The sequence below is a fragment of the Malus domestica genome, chromosome 10 (genome assembly GCF_042453785.1).
Source record: "Malus domestica chromosome 10, GDT2T_hap1".
NCBI lineage: Eukaryota > Viridiplantae > Streptophyta > Magnoliopsida > Rosales > Rosaceae > Malus > Malus domestica.
In genome coordinates, this window is record NC_091670.1 from 36,975,394 (window position 1) to 36,997,400 (window position 22,007).

At 36.4% G+C, this 22,007-nt stretch overlaps 1 protein-coding gene and 1 long non-coding RNA gene across 2 annotated transcripts; one reads left to right on the forward strand and one right to left on the reverse strand.

The window, feature by feature from the left end:
• Positions 1 to 2,264: 2,264 nt before the first annotated feature.
• Positions 2,265 to 5,109, forward strand: LOC139188400 (uncharacterized). The gene is made up of 5 exons (XR_011571809.1): positions 2,265 to 2,607; positions 2,691 to 2,850; positions 2,956 to 3,024; positions 3,722 to 3,780; positions 4,642 to 5,109. It is a non-coding gene; the product is annotated as an uncharacterized lncRNA (long non-coding RNA).
• Positions 5,110 to 12,083: 6,974 nt separating this feature from the next.
• Positions 12,084 to 16,154, reverse strand: LOC103435031 (CSC1-like protein ERD4). Its single transcript, XM_008373427.4, has 6 exons — positions 15,541 to 16,154; positions 14,658 to 14,806; positions 14,234 to 14,509; positions 13,235 to 14,079; positions 12,837 to 13,092; positions 12,084 to 12,701 (listed from the first exon to the last, which is right to left on the reverse strand). The coding sequence occupies exons 1-6, from the start codon at positions 15,809 to 15,811 to the stop codon at positions 12,321 to 12,323; spliced, it is 2,178 nt and encodes a 725-aa protein (XP_008371649.1). The 5' UTR covers positions 15,812 to 16,154; the 3' UTR covers positions 12,084 to 12,320.
• Between the last annotated feature and the right edge of the window lie 5,853 nt (positions 16,155 to 22,007).

A 22,007-nucleotide genomic window follows, 5' to 3' on the forward strand; every position in this document is an offset into this window, starting at 1 on the left:
GACAACGATGATTTATCAGTATTGCGGGCTGCAGACCGTAATATTAATAACTCATTCGTGGATTCGTTAAGCAAGCAAACCGGTAGATTATTTTATGTTAGTATTGTACTTATTTAGAATGCTTAATAATAATAGAATATATATTGTGTCGGTTAAATTATTTCCATTAGATTGGTTGGTTATAATTGTGACAAGACGGAATGTTAAGGGAAACCAGTACTTTCCATCGATCTGGATGACCAGAGATTACTTTTGTAAGTATGCAAAGTGGATTGAGTCAGGCCGTTATTTATGCTGTGAGAGCAAAGAGATTGTTTTCGAAAGGCTGTCAAAAATATTAGCTCGTGTGGTGCTAAATGATGTTGTTTGGAGTAGTGTGAATAATGTCAAAAAGGGGTTAGACTTTTCTTGATGTCTTCCCTGAAAGTATACCTGGATTGCCTTCAGGCAGAGATATGAGGTTCACTATTGATTTGTTGCCAGGTATAAATCTATGTTAAAGATTGGTTCAGGATGAGTTAAGGGAATTGGAAATTCAGTTGAAAGAATTGGTTGATAAAAGTTTCATTCAACCTAGTACAACATTTTTGAGGAGCCCCAGTTTGTTGGTGAGGAAGAAAATGGACTTAGAGATTGTTCATTGATTATAGACAATGGAGTCGGGTAACGATTAAGAACCGTTATCCATGGTAATGTACTGATGTTTATTTAACCAGCTCAGAAGTAATTGCGAAGATTCAAAGATTGAATTGAGATCTGGTTACTACCAATTGAATATTATAAGTGACGTTGATCATAAGATGGTTTTCTGGACTCGTTATAGTCTTTATGAAGTTTGGTGATGCTATATGGATACTCATGCTGTTTTATGAGTTATTGGATGAAGTATTCCAATAATGCCTTGATAAATAGATATCATTTTCATTGAAGATATTCTGGCATATTCTGAGCCAGAGCAGAGCATGTAAACGTATTAAGTCGGTGGAACAAAGATTGGAAGAATGTCGGTTGTATGCTAAGTAGCAAATGCTAAAGTTAGATGAATCAGGTGGCATTCTGAGATTTGTTATATATTCTTAAGGTATTCAAGTGAATCCTTAAAAGATAGCAGAAATTGAGAATTTGGAACAACCACGAGTCGTAATTGAGATTTGGAATTTCTTAGCTTACCAGGCTATCTTGGATGGTTGTGAAAGATTTTTCAGTCATTGCTTTGTCATTGACGAGACTGTTGAGAAAAGAGGTCATGTATGAGTGGGAAGGAAATTGTGAGCAAAGGATTCAACAACTGAAGTATTTCCTCACTCATGCACGTATTTTGGTATTCCCAGAGAATAGTGGTAATCATAAATTTTTAGTGATGTTTCTTGAATGGTATTGGATGCATGTTGATGCAAATGTTAGGGTGATTGCATACGTTTCACGATAAATGGAATCTCATAAGATGAATTACCCTACGGGTGACTTAGAAATCATGATTACCATTCTTGCTGTGAAGTTATGAAGGCATTATATTTGGTAAGAATGCAAGATTTTTACGAATCCAAAAAGTCTTCAATATCCATTACTTGGAAGGATTTTGATATGAGGCAGCGAAAGTGAATTGTATTGCTTAATGAATATGATTGTACGATCAGGGTGATCGTAAAGTTTGTTCTAACTGAAGCACTTGGTGAGAATACTACAGTAAGATTAATGTCTGGCACGTTTGCCAAGAGTATCATCTTGTGGATTGAAAACCAACGGAAGAAAAATTAAGAATGGAAGATCGAGAAGAAGTTATACTTGTTAAATTTCAAGTTAGGCCTGTTTGGTAAGGTCGTACTTGAAACTTAAATGCTTGACGAAGAAATTTAAGAATTAACCAAGGTAGAGAAAGAAGGTAAGTTAAATCCTAAGTTAATCGGACTTAAGTGATTATCGAAAAGTTGGTGAAGTTGCTTACAAGCTTGTGATGCCCTCAGAATTGGTTAAGGTGCAAAACATATTTTATGATTCGATGCGTTGTCACTAGGTGGCAGATTCGTCACATGAGATTCTGGTGTAACTATTGAGAATTAAATTGGATTCGACTTGATAAGGAATCAAGGACGACTTTGGATTGGAAAAAGAAGGTCCTGAGAATTAAGACAGAGTAAGTAGTAAAAGCTTTGTGAAGGAAATCATTCAGTAGAAAAGTATGTGGGAGAAAGAGAATCGGATGAGAAAGATTTACCCGAAGCTATTGTTGGAGTATGGTTGATTTAGTTGGTTGCTGGAATTTCGGGGACGAAATTCTATAAGGAGGGAAGATTGTCACAGCCCGTCCCGGAATTTTAATTCCGAGGACATAAAAAGACGAAAATGCCCTTAAACGGGACTAAGGGGCGAAAATTTAACAATTTGGATTGAGTTGGACACGTGAGATCCCCACACCCCTCAATCCTCTCCCTATTTTCTGCATACTGTCTCTCTCTCTCCTCCCTCACGAATCTCTCTCTCTCTGTCACTCTTCTTCTCCGTTCGAACAAACCAACCACAAAACAACCTTAAACTTCCACCAACGACGGAGTTAAGACCACCATCGAACTCCTGGAGACTCCACGATCACGTAGACACCAATTTCAGGTAAGTTTTACTTCGGAAAACCTAGATTCTAAACTCCCCGTGAAAGTGCACTGTTCATGATCTTCGAATTGACTTTGTTTTAGGACAATCCAAGCTCATAGTGAGCTTTAGGATGTCCCAAGGAAGCTCGGAGTGCTTCGTTGGAAGTTTTTGGACGTAAGAACACGGAGATCGACAAGTTCAAAGTTTGGCCGGAGCTTTCGAGGCGTTTTCCGGCGAATCCCCGGCGAGTTAGGAGTCGAGGTAGGTATCAATCTCTTCGTCTCGTCAAGTACTATAACTTTCATTTTTGTTTCACTCAATTTCGTTGAGTATTGAAGAAGTTATACTCATTTGAAAAATACCCAGTTTCCGGCGACCTCCGAGGCTTTCGAGGCAGTTTCCGGCCAAACCACGGCTAACTAGGTGTTGTGCAAGGTACCATTCTCTTTGTCTCTTCAAGGGCTACAACTTTCGTTTTTGAATCACTTGATTTCGTTGAGAAATGACAAAGTTATGGCAATTTGAAAAACTGCTCAGAAAACGGCCGCCGGAAAAACCAGTCCGGCGACCCAAGGAAGAAGAAGGTGCTACAGTAAAAATAAAAAATAAAAATAAAATTATTTTAAAAATATGTCGACGTCCGTGACGTCGAGTAGATCACTGTGGTATATTCATATACCTAAATTGAACACCGTATGAGAAAGTTATTGAAGATTGTTGGTTAGGTGTTCAAATAACGTTTTATAGTTTTCACATTTAGGTGAAAATGTGAATTGATGATCCGACCGTTGGATCGTCACCAAACTTTGATACGTTGTAATACGTAATATTTGAGGATTATTGGAACTTACGGATTGGGAATCCGAATTACGGATCTTCCGGAATTGGAATTGTAAGTCCATAATATAAAATGTTAACCGTCACTTAGTTTTGGAAATTGACGGAGATCCGACCGTTGGATGGTAATGAAATTTTAGGATGTTGTCCTAGAGGTATAATGTGGACCTCTGGAAGTTATGGATTAAAATCTGAGTGGTGGATCTTCCGGATCAATCTACGTAGTGACGTATTTTATATAAGTTATATATTCTATCGATATGAATTCTGAGGTTGGAATTGATTATTGTTTTAGGCGCCGATCGTCATGACGCCTTGGCGTATTGTGCTAGGGAGTTGTAGGGCGAACTCCAGGTGAGTGGGCAGTTTTGTTTTCCGTATATATATATATATACTTGACGTTTCCCAGAAATTGAAAATGCATGAAATTATGCTTTAAATGAAAATGCATAGAATTGATATGAAAAGTATATAGAAATGTGAGTTGAAATGCCATGCATGAATTAATATATGATGCATATGTATGAATTGGTGCGGTGGACGCACAGGTAAGAATTGATTTATGATGCATATGTATGAAATGGTGCGGTGGACGCACAGGTGAGTATTTAATTACTGTTATGATGATGATGATATATATTGAGCTCAAATCCTGCACCATGGTTTAGTGCTTATAGTATTCACCGCATCGCACGCTCGCCTTGGATCCAAGTAGATGCTAGTCGTACAGTCCACGCGGAGTGGGTACGACAGACCAGTCGCGAGAGTGTTAGTGAGATTCCGACTGGTGGGTGACCTTAGATTATGTGCACAGATGATTTATGAGAAGCACTAGAGCGTAACTTGTGTGCAGAAGGCCGGACGGGTCACAGAGGTGACTCCGGTAGAGTGATAATGATAGATTTTGAGCTCTAGGTTCAACCGTACAGGGCTATTAGAGGGCCTCCGGTTGATTACTTTCTTGCACCTGATATGATTATTGTTGATGCATCCATACTTAACTGTTGAATTAGACATGGCATGGCATGATTGATAAAGAAAAAATGTTGAGTTAATGAATTAAAGTATTGAGAATATATATGTATATTTATATTTTACATTTCTGGGAAAATATACAGGTTTTACAGAGAGGGGTTACAACGTTTTGAAAAATGTTTGGATTTGGAAAAGAATTGTTTTACTGACCCACTCAATTTTGGTTTTGCGCCCCTCCAGGTTCAGGAATCACAAAGGTGTGGTGACTACGAGGAATACAGCGGGGTTCTGACAGATTGGACAAAATTAGGACTCACCTTCGGGTGTATCAACTTATAAATTGTATCTTAAAGCTTCCGTACTGTGCAAATGGTTACGTCACTCTCACGTGACGGCCAGCATGCCCTCCTTCGGGACGGGGTGTGTCATTAACTCAGTAATGATATCGTTTTACTAAAAAAACAAGCTAACTGATAAAATATGGAATTGTTTTACAATATCCCTTCAAACGAAGCCACAGTCAAAAGAATTAAGGTTTTATATCAAAACAACCCCCATGGGGTTGGTATGGTAAAAACCAAGCACAAAGAATTGGGCTGATTTGATATTGTTGTAATGTGAGAATAAGCAGCTGTGAAATAAAGCAGCAGAGTGTTTGGTAAACTTTTTTGTAAAAGTTTTTTTGAATAAAAAAGAAGTATTATAGTATTTGATAAACTTTTATGTAAAACAAATGTGAAAAAAAAAAACTGGTTTTTCAAAGCTGGGTTTTGCAGCTTTGTGTTTTTTGCTTTTTTTCACCTAAAACTGTGAAAAAAAAGCTGAAGCTGAATGTTTACCAAACATAAAAAAAAGCTTTTGATAGCCACTTTTTTCAAAATCACCTCTGTATCAAAAACCAGGGAGGCTCTGTAAAGTTGCTCCATGTTAGGAATCTCCTTGAGTTCGTCGGCAGCAACTTCAAGCGCAGTGTGTTGGAAAAAATGGTAGAATTTCTCGCTGCAGATGAAACTAAAAAGCAATTACACGATAGAAAGTGGAAGTAAGAATGGTGCATAGTAGAATTTCTTCACCCCAAATAAACCAAACATGGTAACTTGGTACAGTATCAGAGATGCAATGAGTCCAACTTGGATGTGCGGCCACATCCTTCCATAGCTTTCGTACGATGGAATGTAAACTTTTGAGTGCCTGCTCGATGAAACAACAAAAGCTTTAGTTTTCGAAAGCATATGCTTGCTTAGGAAAAAAGTAGGCTAAGTTGTATATCCCTTCGGTAGAGTTTTTTGACTAAAAACTTGCAAGGTCGGAAAAAGCTGAGGATACCTGATTTCGAAGGACAAGCCATCCAAGGCCAAAGTAAAGCACACCAAATGGAAGAATCAGCGGAGCAATAACAGAGTAGCAGAGGACAATTGTAATCATGAGCATATCACCGGGTACTCTGGTCCCATATCCAAGACCACGAGGAAGCCAAGCTGCTTTCACCTCATCTTCGGACTTACAGAAATACTTCCACTTCGTATGGAAAATTATCAGAGGAACTAGTCGGGACAGTTCAAGATCATATCCAACGAAAAACATGTCATCAACGCAATTGCGAAAACCAGTTCACTGCAATAAAAGCAGAAGTGATATGATTATACAAGAATCGAAGTCAATTTGCTTTATAAAAAGAAAATAATAATAAATAATAAATAAATATGAAAACATGATTAGCAGGTTGTGTGCCCTTTTGATTGGATGGTACTTTGGTTTTTGAGGGACAAGGAATTGGAGTGTTTTGGTTGAAGGACAAAAGTAGAAATATTAAAGGGAGTTTTAACGAAAAGCTCACGGTACTGTTCTCTTTAACGAAAAACCACATTTTTATACTAAAAAGTCAAACCTGGTACTATTCACTTTACCTTTTATTTTGTCCTTATCATTAAAATTCAAAGTTTTCAAGTCATTTTCATTAGTTTTCCTAATATTAAAAGCTTCATGTGTAAAACGTTCTCGTGTCGTTGATAATGTTTATATGACATAATTTGCTGACTGCAATGACATCGACACATATTAACTTAAAGGGGTGTGATATTCACACATCCTATTTTACTTCTCACACACATTTTTAATTTTCGACTGTCGGATCGGATGAATTGAAGAAGATCAACAGACATAAATTATCAAGAGATGTGTGAGAAGTAAAATGAGGTGTGTTGTAGCATCCCACATCGCCCAGGGGAGTGATCCTTAAATGTATATTCTCATCCCTACCTAGCACGAGGCATTTTGGGAGCTCACTGGCTTCGGATTCCATCGGAACTCCGAAGTTAAGCGAGTAGTGCACGAGAGCACTCCCATGATGGGTGACTCACTGGGAAGTTCTCGCATGAGATTGGGAAACTCTGTATTTCCAAAGATGGAAATGTTGCTTGCAGGAAATTTTTTTTTTTTCTTTTTTGAACAAATGCTTGGAGGAAATATAAATGTGGTAAAAATGAGTAATCTGCAAACGTGTGACTGCAGCTTGTGAGTAATGTGATCCCTTTAAATAGAAAGAAAAAAAAAATGTTATAGTTATGTATTGATATGGATGTTTTGTAAAGTATAAATCGTCCATTGAAGGAAGCAAACAAGCAAGACTTGGCGGTTTTAAAATTGTATAAAATAAATCGATTGAAAAAGGTTATGCCCCAATCGGCTTTTGTGACGGGGAGATAAATTCAGGATAACATATTAGTGGTGCATGAGATATTACATTCTCTCAAGCAACAGAGTAATAGTGAGGAGTCTTTCATGGTGATGAAATTTGGATATGGCTAAGGCGTATGGCCGGGTTGAATGGCCATTTCTCTTTGCCATGATGCAAACATTGGGGCTTTCTGAGTTTTTGTGTCGAAGAATTGAAGAATGTATATCTATGGTGTTTTATAGTATTTTGATTAATGGGTCGTCCACAGGATTCATACAACCACAATGGGGATTGTGGCAAGGGGATCCTATGTCCCCGGCTTTGTTGCGACGAAGAGATGAGATGGGTGGTCTCCACGGCATTAGGGTGTCTAAGGGAGGGTTGCCTATTTCACATTTGTTTTCTGCCGAGGATGCAGTTATATTTTGTAAAACTTCGGAAGGTGAAGCGTTGGAGGGAGGTTATGAATGTGTTACAAATTTATGTGGACGGTTCTGGGCAAGTTATAAACAGGGAGAAGAGTTCGTTTTTTTTTCGGTGCTCATTGTGCGAAGAAAAGAAGGAAAAAGACTGTGGGGTGTACAAATATCAGGGGAAGGGATGACTTTGGGAAGTACCTAGGGTTATCTGCGAACTTTGGTCATTCCAAAACTGCGGTATTCAAGGAAGTGAGAGAGGTGCTAAACGGTCGGATTAATGGATGGGCCGAACAATACCTTCTTTGGCGGGGAAAGAGATTTTAATCAAGGCGGTTGCTATGGCCTTGCCAAACTATGCGATGTCTTATTTTAAACTACCGGTCAAATTGTGTAAAGATATGGAGAGGCTGATTGCAAATTACTGGTGGCGTGGAAACAAACGGACTAAGGGCATGCATTGGATTTCTTGGGGTAATGATGAACCCCACCTCATTGCTGGCTCGTGTTCTCAAGGAAAAATACTACCCGGATAGACCATTTATGGAGGCAAAACAAGGGAGGCGATCTTCGTGGGGTTGGAAAGGTACACTTCAGGGACGTCATATTTTGGAGCGGGGGCTAAGATGGAGGGTTGGAGATGGGCAGAGTATCAGGATTGTACATGATCCTTGGATTACGTTCCGTATACGGTCTAGGCATGCGGAGATGCCGGTGATGGTAGGGGAGTTAATTGAGCATTCTACGGGATCGTGGAAAAAGGAGTTGGTACTCAACTATTTTGAAGAGGAGGAAGCAAAACTTATACTGGGGTTGCCAATTAGTTTCGATGGTTGTCATGATAGACTAATTTGGCATTATTTTAGGAATAGAGAGTACACGGTCAGAAGTGGCCCTGGAATGGCTATGGATCTTCAAGCGAATGGGGAATTGGGTAGGAAGGGTATGGGAATGTTTGGCAAGATGTATGGAGGCTAAGAGTACCAAATAAACTGAAGTTTTTTCTATAGAGGTGTTGCAACAATACTTTGGCGATGCGAAGGAATCTAGCCCGAATGAGGATGTGAGTGGAGACGACATGCGTTTTGTGTTTATGTATGTTCAGCGGAGTGGCAACCTCGATACCCATGCAGTGGCTTCCTATGCTACCTCACGTGGTGGTTCGTTCCTGTGGAATGCTTATGGTCCTGAATTTCATTTTAATATTATTGCAGAAGACCCATGTATGATATTACTATATACTAAAATCTAGTTTTAAAAAAATTAAAAAAAATAAAAAAAATAAAAAATAATAATAAAATAACTCTTTCACCAATAGTGATTTGACTGTTTTGCCCCTGTCTCACTGTTTCTTTTCTTTTTTATTTTTCAATATGTACAATAAAATGACTAAAATGCCCTTTAGTCATCTGCTTCTTTCCGTTCCCTTCGCTTTTCCTTTCTTTCTTTCTCCTTTCTTTTTATCCCGACTCTCTCTCCTCGCAACTCACTCCGGTTTGTCCGACTAATTTTCTTCGAATCTGGGCACAGCGTGGCTCGGATCACCCCTAAATGATTTCTATTGAACTCAGGTGAATCGTAGAACAATTGCATGTCAATTTTCATTTGGGTTTTATTGCTTTCACCCCTTCTTATTTAGTCATTTGGAGGGTTTTGTATGTTTCTTGGGTGTTAATTATATTGGTTTTATTGATTTTTTTTTTTGTATGAATTTTGTTTGATAGGAGGCCGGTTCAGTGTGTAAAAGATTGTATTGGTCCTCTGTATTTGAGGGAATATTGTCATATAATCACTATAATTTTTGCATGGGTTCAAGTTAATTACTTCGAGGGTGAACTAATGTGTCATATATGTTTCAAAGATATGAAATAGATGTAGGATTCATAAAGGTAATTAAGGTAATATTTCTGCAAGATTGAGCAAAAGAGAGGATCAATTGAAAGATGCACAACCATGAAGCTAAACATTATGGTAAATATCTGGATATGAATACTGCTTCCAATCCCCGTAGAGAGGCCGGGAAGAATTGATTGAGAATAACAAGACGATTGACCCATTTTTTTCATCTTAAATAAAAACATCATGCCCTAAACGCGAAGGTGAGTAATAAGCAACCGAAAAGAAGAAAAAAATAAGAAAACCGAAAAGAATGCTTTTCAAAGTGTATTGATTATCAGTGGTCACGTAAATTCCAGTATCCCCTTTTCTTTCACAATCTAAAATGGAAACAGAGGATTTGCTAGTTCATTGTGACGCTTAGCTCACTCCCCCACTTCCTTAGTATAGATAATATCGTTTGTTTAAGAAAAAGAAAAAATTGGAAACAGATGATTTATAGAGATTGCTCACACCCCCAAAAGACTGTGATACTAAAATTAATTTAAAGTTGCATTCAACTAATTGAAACATTATACAATACTAAATGGCTTATTATATTAGCATCCCACAAATTGTTGAATAAACCTCACATACTTAATACCCTCACATTTGCTTTTTCAATGAAAAATTAACTTAATACATCCCACATACTTCCTTATAATACTCTCACATTCTCAATATACACCTTACATTTTCTACATGCACCCCATATTTTCTATACATCCCACATTTCTCAAATCTTATAAAGCTTTTAATTTGGACAAAAAATGTCGACTGGAATTTTGACAAAAGATGCCGCTTTAAAGCATATGTGGGTTGTTTTCAATTCCACCATTAAAACTCATGTTGTCTGTTTTTAATATTTTGTGGTAATTTTAAGTGTTTAATTCTTCATATAATCCATGTGATCCCTAAAAGATGAATACGAACATAGAAGCTTGAACAACGCAGCAAAAGCAAGATTAAATAATTATTGATGTCATCAAAATCACTCAAACAATAAAAAAATATGAAGTCTTACTTCATATGAAGCTTCCGAAACATCAATTTCGTGTTTCATTCGTCAAAAATAATTTTTCTCAATCAACATGTTTGTAGTTTCATTGGTTAAGGTTTTGTTCAACAATAAAGGGTCAGAGATATTTTGATAGTTGAAGAAGATAAATAATACGTTAAAAGTGATTTGGGATGTATTTAGATTTTATTTTTATTTTTATAAACCTAATAAGGTCAAAATTGTCATTGCATAGTAGGATAAATAAATTATTTAATATTAAATTTCAATGTAGATTGCATTCAACATTTTGGGGGATGCTAGTATAAAAAGCCTACTAAAGTTCACATAGTAATTGCAATACATTTTAAAAGTCATTAAGATTATGGAAACGTAATTGCTGGAGTTGTTAAGAAATTTGTATAGCTTGGGCGGGCTCTCTCGTTGGATTGCCCATCAACCGCACTTTCCTCCTCCTTAGACCTGTCATCCAACTTATATAGGTTGTGCAACGTATGTCATTTTTAATACTATTTTTCTTTTATGTATCATCTGATATGATTAGAGACGTTAGTCGGAAGTGCAATTTGAAACATTTCAGTGCCAGATATGTTCATCCTGTAAGGCTATATATGCTTTAAAACATAGGAAAACTAATGAAAATGGCTTGAAAACTTTGAGTTTTAATGATAAGGACAAAATAAAGGGTAAAGTGAATAGTACCAGGATTGACTTTTTAGTGTAAAAATGTGGTTTTTCGTTAAAGTGAACAGTACCGGATGCTTTTCGTTAAAGTTCTCTCATCATCATTTCTATTATAAAGGCAAATATGTTTAACAATCAAGGGTGTTTCGTAAGTCTTTGTTTGGTAACTGAGAAAATGTGATCCCATCTTTTAGTTTCTTTTTTCTTTCTGTTTTTGTGATTTTGAGAATTTTGTGGGATTTTGAGAATTGCACTGATTAAATCCAATTTAATTTTCTAAGTTAATAAAAAGAATTATACCAATTACCCAAATACTCAGTAATTTGGTTTCAAAACTAAACAATCTATTTGTGTGTGACGCTCTTTTTTCCTAGTTCGGGTTGAAATCCCGGGCATGTTTTTATCGAAACCCTTGTATACATACTCTCTCCTATTTGTATTTGTACTTATTCTCTTCCAATAAATGAATATCGTTACTCTTTTCAAAAAAAAAATAATATTAAATAAAAACTAAACTAAACAAATTGTTTAGCATGTGTAATTTATTGCAGGCTCCGTGATCTTAAACAACTTGGTGAGTTCAACTTACAAATGAATTAGCAATAACAAATGTTAAGACTTACAAATATCTAGGATATTAAATTTCAAGATATTGATTGATATGCTGACATAACCTAATAATCTCTTTCCCCAACTTCTTGAAAGTGAGTTACCAATTTCATTTTGTTTGTGATTGTTACTGTGTGTATAAATACATGTATTAAATTTGGTATTTTGGGTTGAAGAGAGGAGAAGAGGGAAGAAAGAGAGAAGGAGGATAATTTTAGAAATTGAAGGTAGAGAGTAACACTAGGTAGACAAAAATATATTTGTGCTTTCACAATTAACCGCTTAATAACATAACATTTTATAGATGGTATTTGTTAATACGTTTCGAAAGAACGGTGTTTTTTTAATTTTCACCATTTTCAGTAAAATTGTTGGTATTTAGCGAAAAGTAAAATATAGGTAGTTGATATTCACTCACATTTGTCATTACTATTTTGTGCAAGGAATAGCATATCCAAGATGCTACAACAACCATAAAAAAAATAAAAATCACCACACAAACATTGCAAGGAATAATATATCCAAGATGCTACAACCAACCAACTCAATCAAGCTTGTGCTTCCTAATCACATGTTATATAAACAAATGACACTCCAAATCCAAACGAAATCACTTCTAACTATAAAGCACTATCATACATTAGGCCAACGATGCTGCTGTCCTCGAAACGTTGGATTGAGCGTCTTCGAATTGATCATGGTTTAGCTTCTCGGAGCTCAGGCTCGGTGGGATGAAAGCTCTGTAAACTTGCTCCATGTTAGGAATCTCCTTGAGTTCGTGTGCGGCAACTTCAAGCGCAGTGTGTTGGAAAAAATGGTAGAATTTTTTGCTGCAGATGAAGATATAAAGCAAGGACAAGATAGGAAGTGGAAGTAAGAATGGTGCATAGACGAATTTCTTCACCCCAAAATAACCAAACATGGTAACTTGGTACAGTATCAGAGATGCAATGAGTCGAACTTGGATGTGCGGCCACATCCTGCCATAGCTTTCATACGATGGAACGTAAACTTTGAGTGCCTGCTCGATGAAACAACAAAAGCTTTAGTTTTCGATAGCATATGCTTGCTTAGGAAACAAGTAGGCTAAGTTGTATATCATTTCAGTAGAGTTTTTCGACTAAAGACTTGCAAGCTTGAAAAAGGCTGAGGATACCTGATTTCGAAGGACAAGCCATCCAAGGCCGAAGTAAAGCACACCAAATGGAAGAATCAGCGGAGCAATAACAGAGTAGCAGAGGACAATTGTAATGATGAGCATATCACCAGGTACTCTAGTCCCATATCCAAGATCACTAGGAAACCAAGCTGCCTTCACCTCAGCTTCGGTCTTACAGACATACTTCCTCTTTATATGGAAAATGATCAGAGGAACTAGTCGGAACAGTTCAAGACCATATCCAACGAAAAACCTGTCATCAAAGCAACAGTAAAAACCAGTTTACTAATAAAGGAGTAATTTAGATAGTGTGGACAAATAGTAAAGTATTTTGCAATCTTGTTTCGGTTACTGATATGGAAAATAAGAGCTAGAAGACATAAACTGTTACTTACTTCAGGGCCACAAAGGTGAGGAAGTAAGTTGCATTGGCAGGGAGGCTGGTTGCAAGTAAGTCAACAATAGAGTTAGGATCCTTCTCGATAGTCTTGAATGTACTGAATAAGGTTCCACCTACGGTAACTCCAATAAAAACATTGAAGACAGTGAAGTAGAAGTATTTCCCGGAAGAAGCCCTTACTGCATGGCTCAGGGAAGGGATTCCCTCAGTCTTAGACAAAAACAGAAGGAACTTTGGCAAGAAAGCTAGAAAGAGTATGAGTGCAATTTGAGGTAGATAAGCCTCTAGCACTGTCCTAATCGCCTTTTGCTTCAAAATTGGCTTTAGAAACGGAAGAAGTTTCTTCAGATTCTCCAGAGTTGTGAATGCAGAGATAGCGGCAATGGGAACCATAAAAAACAAAACGGTCAGAGCCACAATGATATACACAACATATTGCCGCACCTGTCTCTGAAAAAACTTGATTTTGAGATTACGCCAAAGTAGTTGACGAGGTTCAGGAGCCTCTGTGACTATCCACGTGTCAACAAGTTGGGCATGTAGAGTCTGAGCTGCAGCAGCTGCAGTCACCCTACTGGTGAAAAAAACTAGAGCGGCATTTTGCTGCTTCTCTCTGAGAGTGGCTTTCTGTTCAGCCTCCAGTTTTGGGGTTAATTCATTAATCTTCTTAGTGTAGTAATCAATACTGTCTACTTTTGCCCCACAAAGACCAAGGAACCCGGTTTTGTTAGTGGGTCTTGTTCCTTCTGATTTGCCAGTGTCCTTCGATATTGCATAAACTGCTTCAGCGCGCGCAAGCTTCTTCTTATACCCTTCTAACTCTTTCCAAATTTTGTTCACCTATAAGAATAGCGTTAATATGAATGGAAGAGAAATACTACTCAAATGAGGAACACACCATCAAACAGTCGTTTTACCTAAGCGATGTTCCGAGATATATATGACAGTTAACAAAGGCGCAAAATGAGGAGAAAAGGGGGAAAAACAAGCATACCTCTTTGTTGTCTGTGACAACCAATGATCTGTAAAATGTATCAGGGTAGATGGTCTTAAAATAAGAATCGACCTGTTCCTTTCTAATTTGACCTTCGGGGACGTCAGGTATGTCTCTGACAAGAATGGCAAATTGTTCTGGCTTCGCTTGAGGAGACATTAGAGCACTGGCTCTCAGGTTGGAGGCATGTTTATATGCCTTCCACAGCAAGACGTATGTGACAAAAGAAACCCAGTAGACACCAACTAGAAATGCCCACAACCTAGGACTCTTCTCCTGCACATACAGAAAGACATATGAAAATACAATCAGCATTCAGAATACAATTCAATTGAGAGAATTATACCAAAAACCACAGCTGCAATAAATCAAAGGGAAAAGAAAAAAAGACCAAGACATTTCATGAAAATGTTTTGTAGCTTACCTTGAGATGTCCCATGGATAAGTGGTCAAGGTCACTAAAAGTGCCATTGCTTACGCTTGCGTCGGCTAACTTATGCGCTTCTTCGGTGGCAGCAACTGACAGAAGAATTGGTAGCAGAACAATGCTAGATAAAACCAATATACCCAACACTGCCACATCAAATAGGAAAGTTAGAACCTTGAGATTTCTGGCTTTATAAATTAGGCCAACCATTGCATACTGTTATTCCAAAACATGGAAGCAATATAATCGCAGGAAGTAAAGACAAAAACAAGTACATTAAAACTCAAGAAATTCAGTATGTATTATGTAACCAAGGTTTCAAATTCTTCCAGACAGATTGAAACTGTTAGTAATTGGTCAAAATTGTTATACAACTTACTACTTCAGTCATAACTACGCTAGTATGATATCGAAAATCATCAGCGAAGTAGAAGATTATCAATTCCAAAGCAACATCTTTCTTGTAAAACAACTGTGGTCAGGTGCCAATGACATAAATTCCCTTCATTTTACACAAATCCATAGTTTTTAGAGTATAAGCAAAACTGGTACACACTCTTCCGTAATACAAATATTGTTCGAAACGTTGAAACCATTCTAAGAGTTCCAGATTTCACTTCTCAAAGCCAGAAATAAATTAACTTTACCAATTTCATCAAACAAACTTCATCTATCCAAATTTACAGCAGTAAAAAAGTTAGAAATCTGAGAGAAAACTTCTAAATTAGTCCATCCAACAAAAACAACCACAAAGCAGCAACAATTTCAAACTTTTGAGCAAACGGAACAGAACCCAGAAACAGTATCATGGTAAAAGCAAAGGAGACAAAGTAAATTCGAAAACTGTCAAACGGTTAAAATGGCAGAGAGACAAACAAACCAGTGCTCATGAACACAAAGTACACAGCAGTGTCGACCCCTGACACGGAAATAATTTCCTGCTCAGTGGAATACAGAGCCTCTTTGATCCAAGCAAACGGGTTCCGGGTCATGGACCCGCCCTCCCATGGATCCAACCCTCTCAAGATCCGATTCGGATAGTAAACCACAGTGTTCCCAGGCTTTCTCGAAAGCCATGTGAACAAAAACATCAGAACCACAAATATGAGGAAGGAAGTCCCTAAGGACGTCAAGAACGAACTGAGATCCATCTGGGGTTTTCTCTAAATTGCCAAAGATTCAAGCTTTTTCTCTCTCTAAGCAGTTTGGAGTGAAAGTTCTAGTGAGAGAGAACATGCACAGAAGCAATAGAAAATCAGATAGGAATGGAAATAAAACGAGAGAAAATGGAGGGTTAGAGAGAGAGAGACACGTTAGAGGACATTAAATTAGAGGAAGGGAAAAGTAACCGTTGGAGGAGGGGGTGGAGGTGGAGGAGGAGGAGGGAGAGAATTAAAGGAAGGTTGATAGCTTTTGGAGGTTGTGAAGTTAAAGTCCACGAAAGGCAATGCAAATGCCAAAACCTAAATCAATGACAAGAAATGAAAATATCTTAAAGCATAATTGGCAAGTTGTGGGGCCCTTTTGATTAGTTGGTACTTTCTATTTTGAAAATATTTTTGCTAGAAATGGTTATGATAACTACTAATCTATTTATTACTATAAGATAAGTTTAAATTTCGAGATATATTTAATAAATAAACATAAATATCAAAATTTAAATTTATCTAATTATTGTAAATGAAATAATAAATATTATTATCACTTGAAAGTGATGAGAAAAGTGCACCTCCTTTATTTTTTAGGGACAAGGAATTGAAGTGTTTTAGTTGAAATGACAAAAGTACGAATAGAATGCATCACAATCACTCTATAAAATTCCATTAAATTGGTGTGGCTCCATCTGAGCCTTAAAATATATTAAAAACTTTATGTGTGAAGCGGTTCACGTACCATTAATTTGTTGATTGCAATGATATCGACACATATTAATTTAAATAATGAAAGGTCGGTATCATATGGACAATCACAAACTACATTGTACATGTTTTTAATTATGTGGAGTAATTACTTTTTATTATGAGAGATTGGGAGACTCTGTATTTCCAAAGATGAAAATGTTGCTTGCAGGAAACATTAAGGTGGTAAAAACGGGTAATCTGCAAACGTGTGACGGTGCCTTTAAATAGAAGAAAGAAAAAAAAAAGATAGTTACAATTATGTATTGATATTGACATTTTGTATAGAGCTTTTCGTTTGAATGTCATACATTTATTAGAAAATTCATCAATTTGATCGTTAAACTACTGACGTGGCAAGCGTAAGGCCACTCTCTTGTCCACATGAATTGAGAAATTAATTATAAGATGAGGTATAAGATAATTTTTTTCATTATGCTATACACATAAGCATATTAGAATTTTGGTTTGCAGAGGTATTTCACATGCATTGTAAATCACAAATTAACACATACGTAAAAAATAAAATATTATTTACACTAAAGAGTAAGCGTATGAACTCAACTTCACAATGATTTAGGTATAAAAAAAAAATAGTTCAAATTTATCTATAGCGAGAATTGAACCTAAAACCCTTCACTTTCAAATGAAGAGGAATTTAAGACATTTAAGATTCCACCGTAAAACTAATTGGTAATATAGAAAGTAACTCAATTACTTATGAGCATATGTAATGTTCCTTATATCTCCAGTGTGAGATTCATACTCTCAACAAGAATACCACTTGACCATAATGCGTATACTTACGCGACTTACATTGTAAAAGTAATGAGCTAAGTATTTTCCTTATCATTTTAAACTTTAGGTGTAAGATCCCACATTGTCCAGGGATGAGGATCTTGTAAGCCTTATATGTATATTCTTATCTCTACCTAGCACGAGGCCTTTTGGGAGCTCACTAGCTTCGGGTTCCATTAGAACTCCAAAGTTAAGCGAGTTCACGCGAGAGCAATCCCATGATGGGTGACCCATTAGGTAGTTCTCGTGTGCCCATGGGTGAGGATCTTGTAAGCCTTATATGTATATTCTCATCTCTACCTAGCACAAGATCTTTTGAGAGCTCACTAGCTTCAAGTTCCATCGAAACTCCGAAGTTAAGCGAGTTCGCGCGAGAGCAATCCTAGGATGGGTGACCCATTGGGAAGTTCTTGTGTGAGTTTCCAGAAACAAAACCGTGAGGGCATGGTCGGGGCCCAAAACGGACAATATAGTGCTACAATGGAATCGGACCCGGAATATGGTGGGGGCTTGAACTGGGATGTGACATTAGGGCCTTTCATTATCTTTATAAAAAAATTGTGGAAAGACATTTGGGTTGAGATTTTAACTAAATTACTGAATAAATAATCATAATTAGATATAAAATTCATCGGCTATAAGAGTCGAAATCATTTACGTCGGCTATAAGAGTCGAAATCATTTACAAAAGAAGAATAATATGCGGGTAATGCAGTGGAAATGGCTGGCCTTTCAATGTGACTTTTCATGTTAAATATTAAAGATAGTGTTTGGTGAGTGAGGTCGGCCAAGTGCTTTTTCGACTTAAAAAACAATCTTTTGTGATTCTGTTTCTTTTTGTATGTGGGTGGATTCTTTTCTCTTGTTTTATCATCTCTTCTCTTATACTCTTTTGTTGTTTTTTTTTTCTGTATAAACAATTCAAAGTAAGATATTAACTTGTTTTAATCGTAAAGCTTAAATAGAAAGAGAGATTAGAATGGAAGAAAATTCTACTGCTCTGTATTGGCATCTAACAATTATATTTGTGAGATGTTTTAATCAAAGTTAAACCCATAATTGGTATTTGAAGTCTTTCGTATTAAGGAAAACATGTACCCTTTCCACCACTAACACCCATTTCTGCGATTGCATTATGTCAAATAGCCCTTGGACATGTGTCTTTTGGGTTTATTTTAATCATATAGGTTTTGGGATTAAATTGTGTCAAATAGCTCTTTTTTTTTCTTAAATATACTAACTTGGTATTAGTAACTAAAGAAAATAACCGTGTGAGAAGAGGAGGAATGCAAGAAAAAGTATAGAATTTTTAGGGTCCCATTGAAAAATAAGGAGGGGAAATTGCAGGAGGTTTCAAAATGCTTCAAATTGTATGAGGTTTCAAATTTTGGAAACAGCTTATGCAACACAAGAAATGACAACGACTATCAAATTCTTAAACCCTTAAATTCTAAAATTCAACCGCAATTCGGAAACCATATTTCAATCTCAAAATCCCCAAGTCGAAAACCATAATTCCAATTCAAAATCACCGAAGTTCAGTTGAGTTTCTTTTCACCTCTCGCTCTTGTAATGGAGCTACGCATTTGGTGACAACTCACATCACGCGTGTGGGGGATGTCATAGGTGGGATTGTTTTGAACCGAAGTGGTTGTTTAATACTCTGGCACATGATGTAAACATTTCAATTCGTAACTAATAATATTATACTCTTTGAAAAAAAAATCCCTCATTCTTTTCAAAATTTCTAATTTCATGTATGTATATTTTTTAGGGAGTTTTAACAAAACACTACCGATTCACTTTTAACGAAAAGCCACATTTTTACCTTTAACCGTTACTATTTACTATACCTTTAAAATGGGTTTTTTATTAAAATGAAAATTTTTATAGACTTTTTGTTAATTTTTCTTATTTTTTATTATATTCAGTTCGGTTCGATATTACCAAACTTACGTCGGTGATCCTAATTTCAATACCGATGTTTCAAGAGTGTTTAATTTCAGTTACCAAATGATTCGATAATATCGGTTCCATTTCTTTTTTTTTTTAAGTTGGATTTCGATATGACTCGGTCGGGTTCCTTTTTTCGTTTTTTTTTTTCGACCCTACTTTGGAGTGTCCACAAGATAATATCGGCGCGGTTTGGTTTTTTCTTTTTTTATGTCGGGTTTCGATATGATTCGGTCGGGTTCATGTTTTTCAGCCCTACTTTGGAGTGTCCACAAAATGGCCCTTACCTCTATTTTGAAACGGTAAATATATGAGATTCAAGATCTTCTTTTCCAATAATTTAATCTATATTTTTTTGACAATAAAACAATAATAATAATAATTTAAATATTTTTATTTTGTCAATTTGTCCAGGTCTTGCAGATATCGAAAGCTGCTGTTCAAATTTTAGGCCTCTAAAATATATTAGTGCTTAATACGGGAAAAACTTTTTCGATGAGTGGATTATAAATGTTTTATGAGTTCTAATTATTAGCTATTATTCATTATGGATAGATATAAATGTGTAAAAGAAGACAGCATATTGATAAAGATTTTTCAAAATTAAAAGAGCGATTGAATTGAAAAAATAAGGGATTTGTAAGTTAAAAAATTTAGATTCTCGTTAAATGTAAACTAAACTTTTTTTTTTCTTAATTTAATGTTGATAATATCGCCCTTTAGAAAAGAAAAAAAAAAAGTTAGGTTGCGAAAGTTGGCATTTGACGAAAGTTACGGCTTTAAATTAGGTATTAGTTGGAACTTGGGTACCATGCCACCTCAACGTCAGTATTCACCCTCAAATGCAAACCAGCAGTTGTCTTAAATGCCAGCCAACACGTGTCAACACAAGTACTCTGCCGACAAACAGTGTACGTGACTTATGACCGTTGCGCGTTCGTAACGCAATCCGTTGCAAAGGTCCCAACTGACGTGGAGGGACCCAGTTTCGGATAAGTGGATTTCTTTCTGTTTTTGTCCGATACGAGTCAGTGTTGTTTCCGCGTATTTGTTTTGTCGGTTTTTGCAGAGCTTACAGATTGTAATTTGATGCCACGCAGTGCACAAGAGACTCGTGGGGCCGTTACACGTGGGAGCACAGTATGGAGGTTGAGAAGGACTGTTGTATGAGAAGGACCGGACCGAAGGAGTTCGACCCACGTATGGATGTGGCAAGTTTTACCTAGTTTATGTTAAAAATAGTCAGGTCATCTCCAACCGAGGATTGGCCAGATGACTCATTTTAACCATCTGATATTCTAAGATATTAATATTTTAATAAACAGTACATAATCATATTTATCTCCGTCTCCAACCGAGAGCCAAACATAATTTATTATTTAAAAACTACAAATTTTGTGAAATAGAAGTTATAGGAAAAAATGGAATTTAAAAAAAATATGAAACAAATTTTGTAAAATAAAAGTTATAGGAAAAAAAGTAGAATTTAAAAAAATAAAATATGCACCAAATTTTGTAAAATAGAAGTTATAGGAAAAAAATAGATTTTAAAAAAAAATATGAAACAAATTTTGTAAAATAGAAGTTATAGGAAAAAAAATATGAAACAAATTTTGTAAAATAGAAGTTATAGGAAGTTATAGAAAAAAAAGGTTTAAATTCATAAATAAAAAAAATAATTGAATGCAACGGCTAGCTGACTCAGCTAGCCGTTGTATTCAAAATTTTCATATTATTCGTGTCGGTTATAACCAACATGATTGCAATTAATCAAAATTATTCCTGTCTAGCAATTACTATTGGTGTTGGTTATAACCGACACTATTGCGATAAACAAAATTATTCATGTCGATTATATCCGACAGTTTTAAGCAAAATTATGGCCAGCCCGGGGCTGGAAAGGGCTAACCCTCTGGCCCTTTAGCCCTTTCAGATTCCATGGGGCCTACGAGTCATCTGGCCTAGCCCTCGGTTGGAGACGGTTTTCAGGCTATTTTCGACCCTCTGATCCTCTATACCCTTCGTTAGAGATAACCTAAATATATTATAAGGACCAATTTCCAATCGTAGTAACAGATGAAAGTCGTATGCCACTCACATGTTTTACAATACGTTAATTATGTGAGTGGATGACGATTCAGCTGGATTGTTACGGTTGGATCCATCAAACTCTTCAATACATTAGCGGTTAAACTCATTTATGCTTGCATGCATACGAGCAACTGTACTTAATACTATTAGCTGATTTATTGTAGGACTTGGATTCTCTGCCCTCCCAATTCGGTGCCCTTCCCGTGCCCTCTTGTTTGTGTGGTCACGGTTAAGCCACGTCAATATTTTATATTACTATTTTTCTTTTGTCTTATTATTTTTATAAAAAACAATATAAAATGTTAGCATGGATTAACTGTGACCACACAAAACAGGAGGGCACGGGGAGAGCACCGAAATGGGAGGGCAGAGAATCCAATTCCTTTATTGTATGCTATGATTCAATATGAAAACAATGATTGCTTCCTTGGTTGATAAGCAAGCAGACTTGAAAGCTTTCCAATTATTGATCCCACACAAAATCAATGAAAACTACCTGTGAAACACGAGAAAATTTTCATTTTGTTCGAAATATGTATATATAGTACATCACGTGTCATTATATAAATACAGAGAAATGTTATTTTTTTATGTTATTAATTTTTAA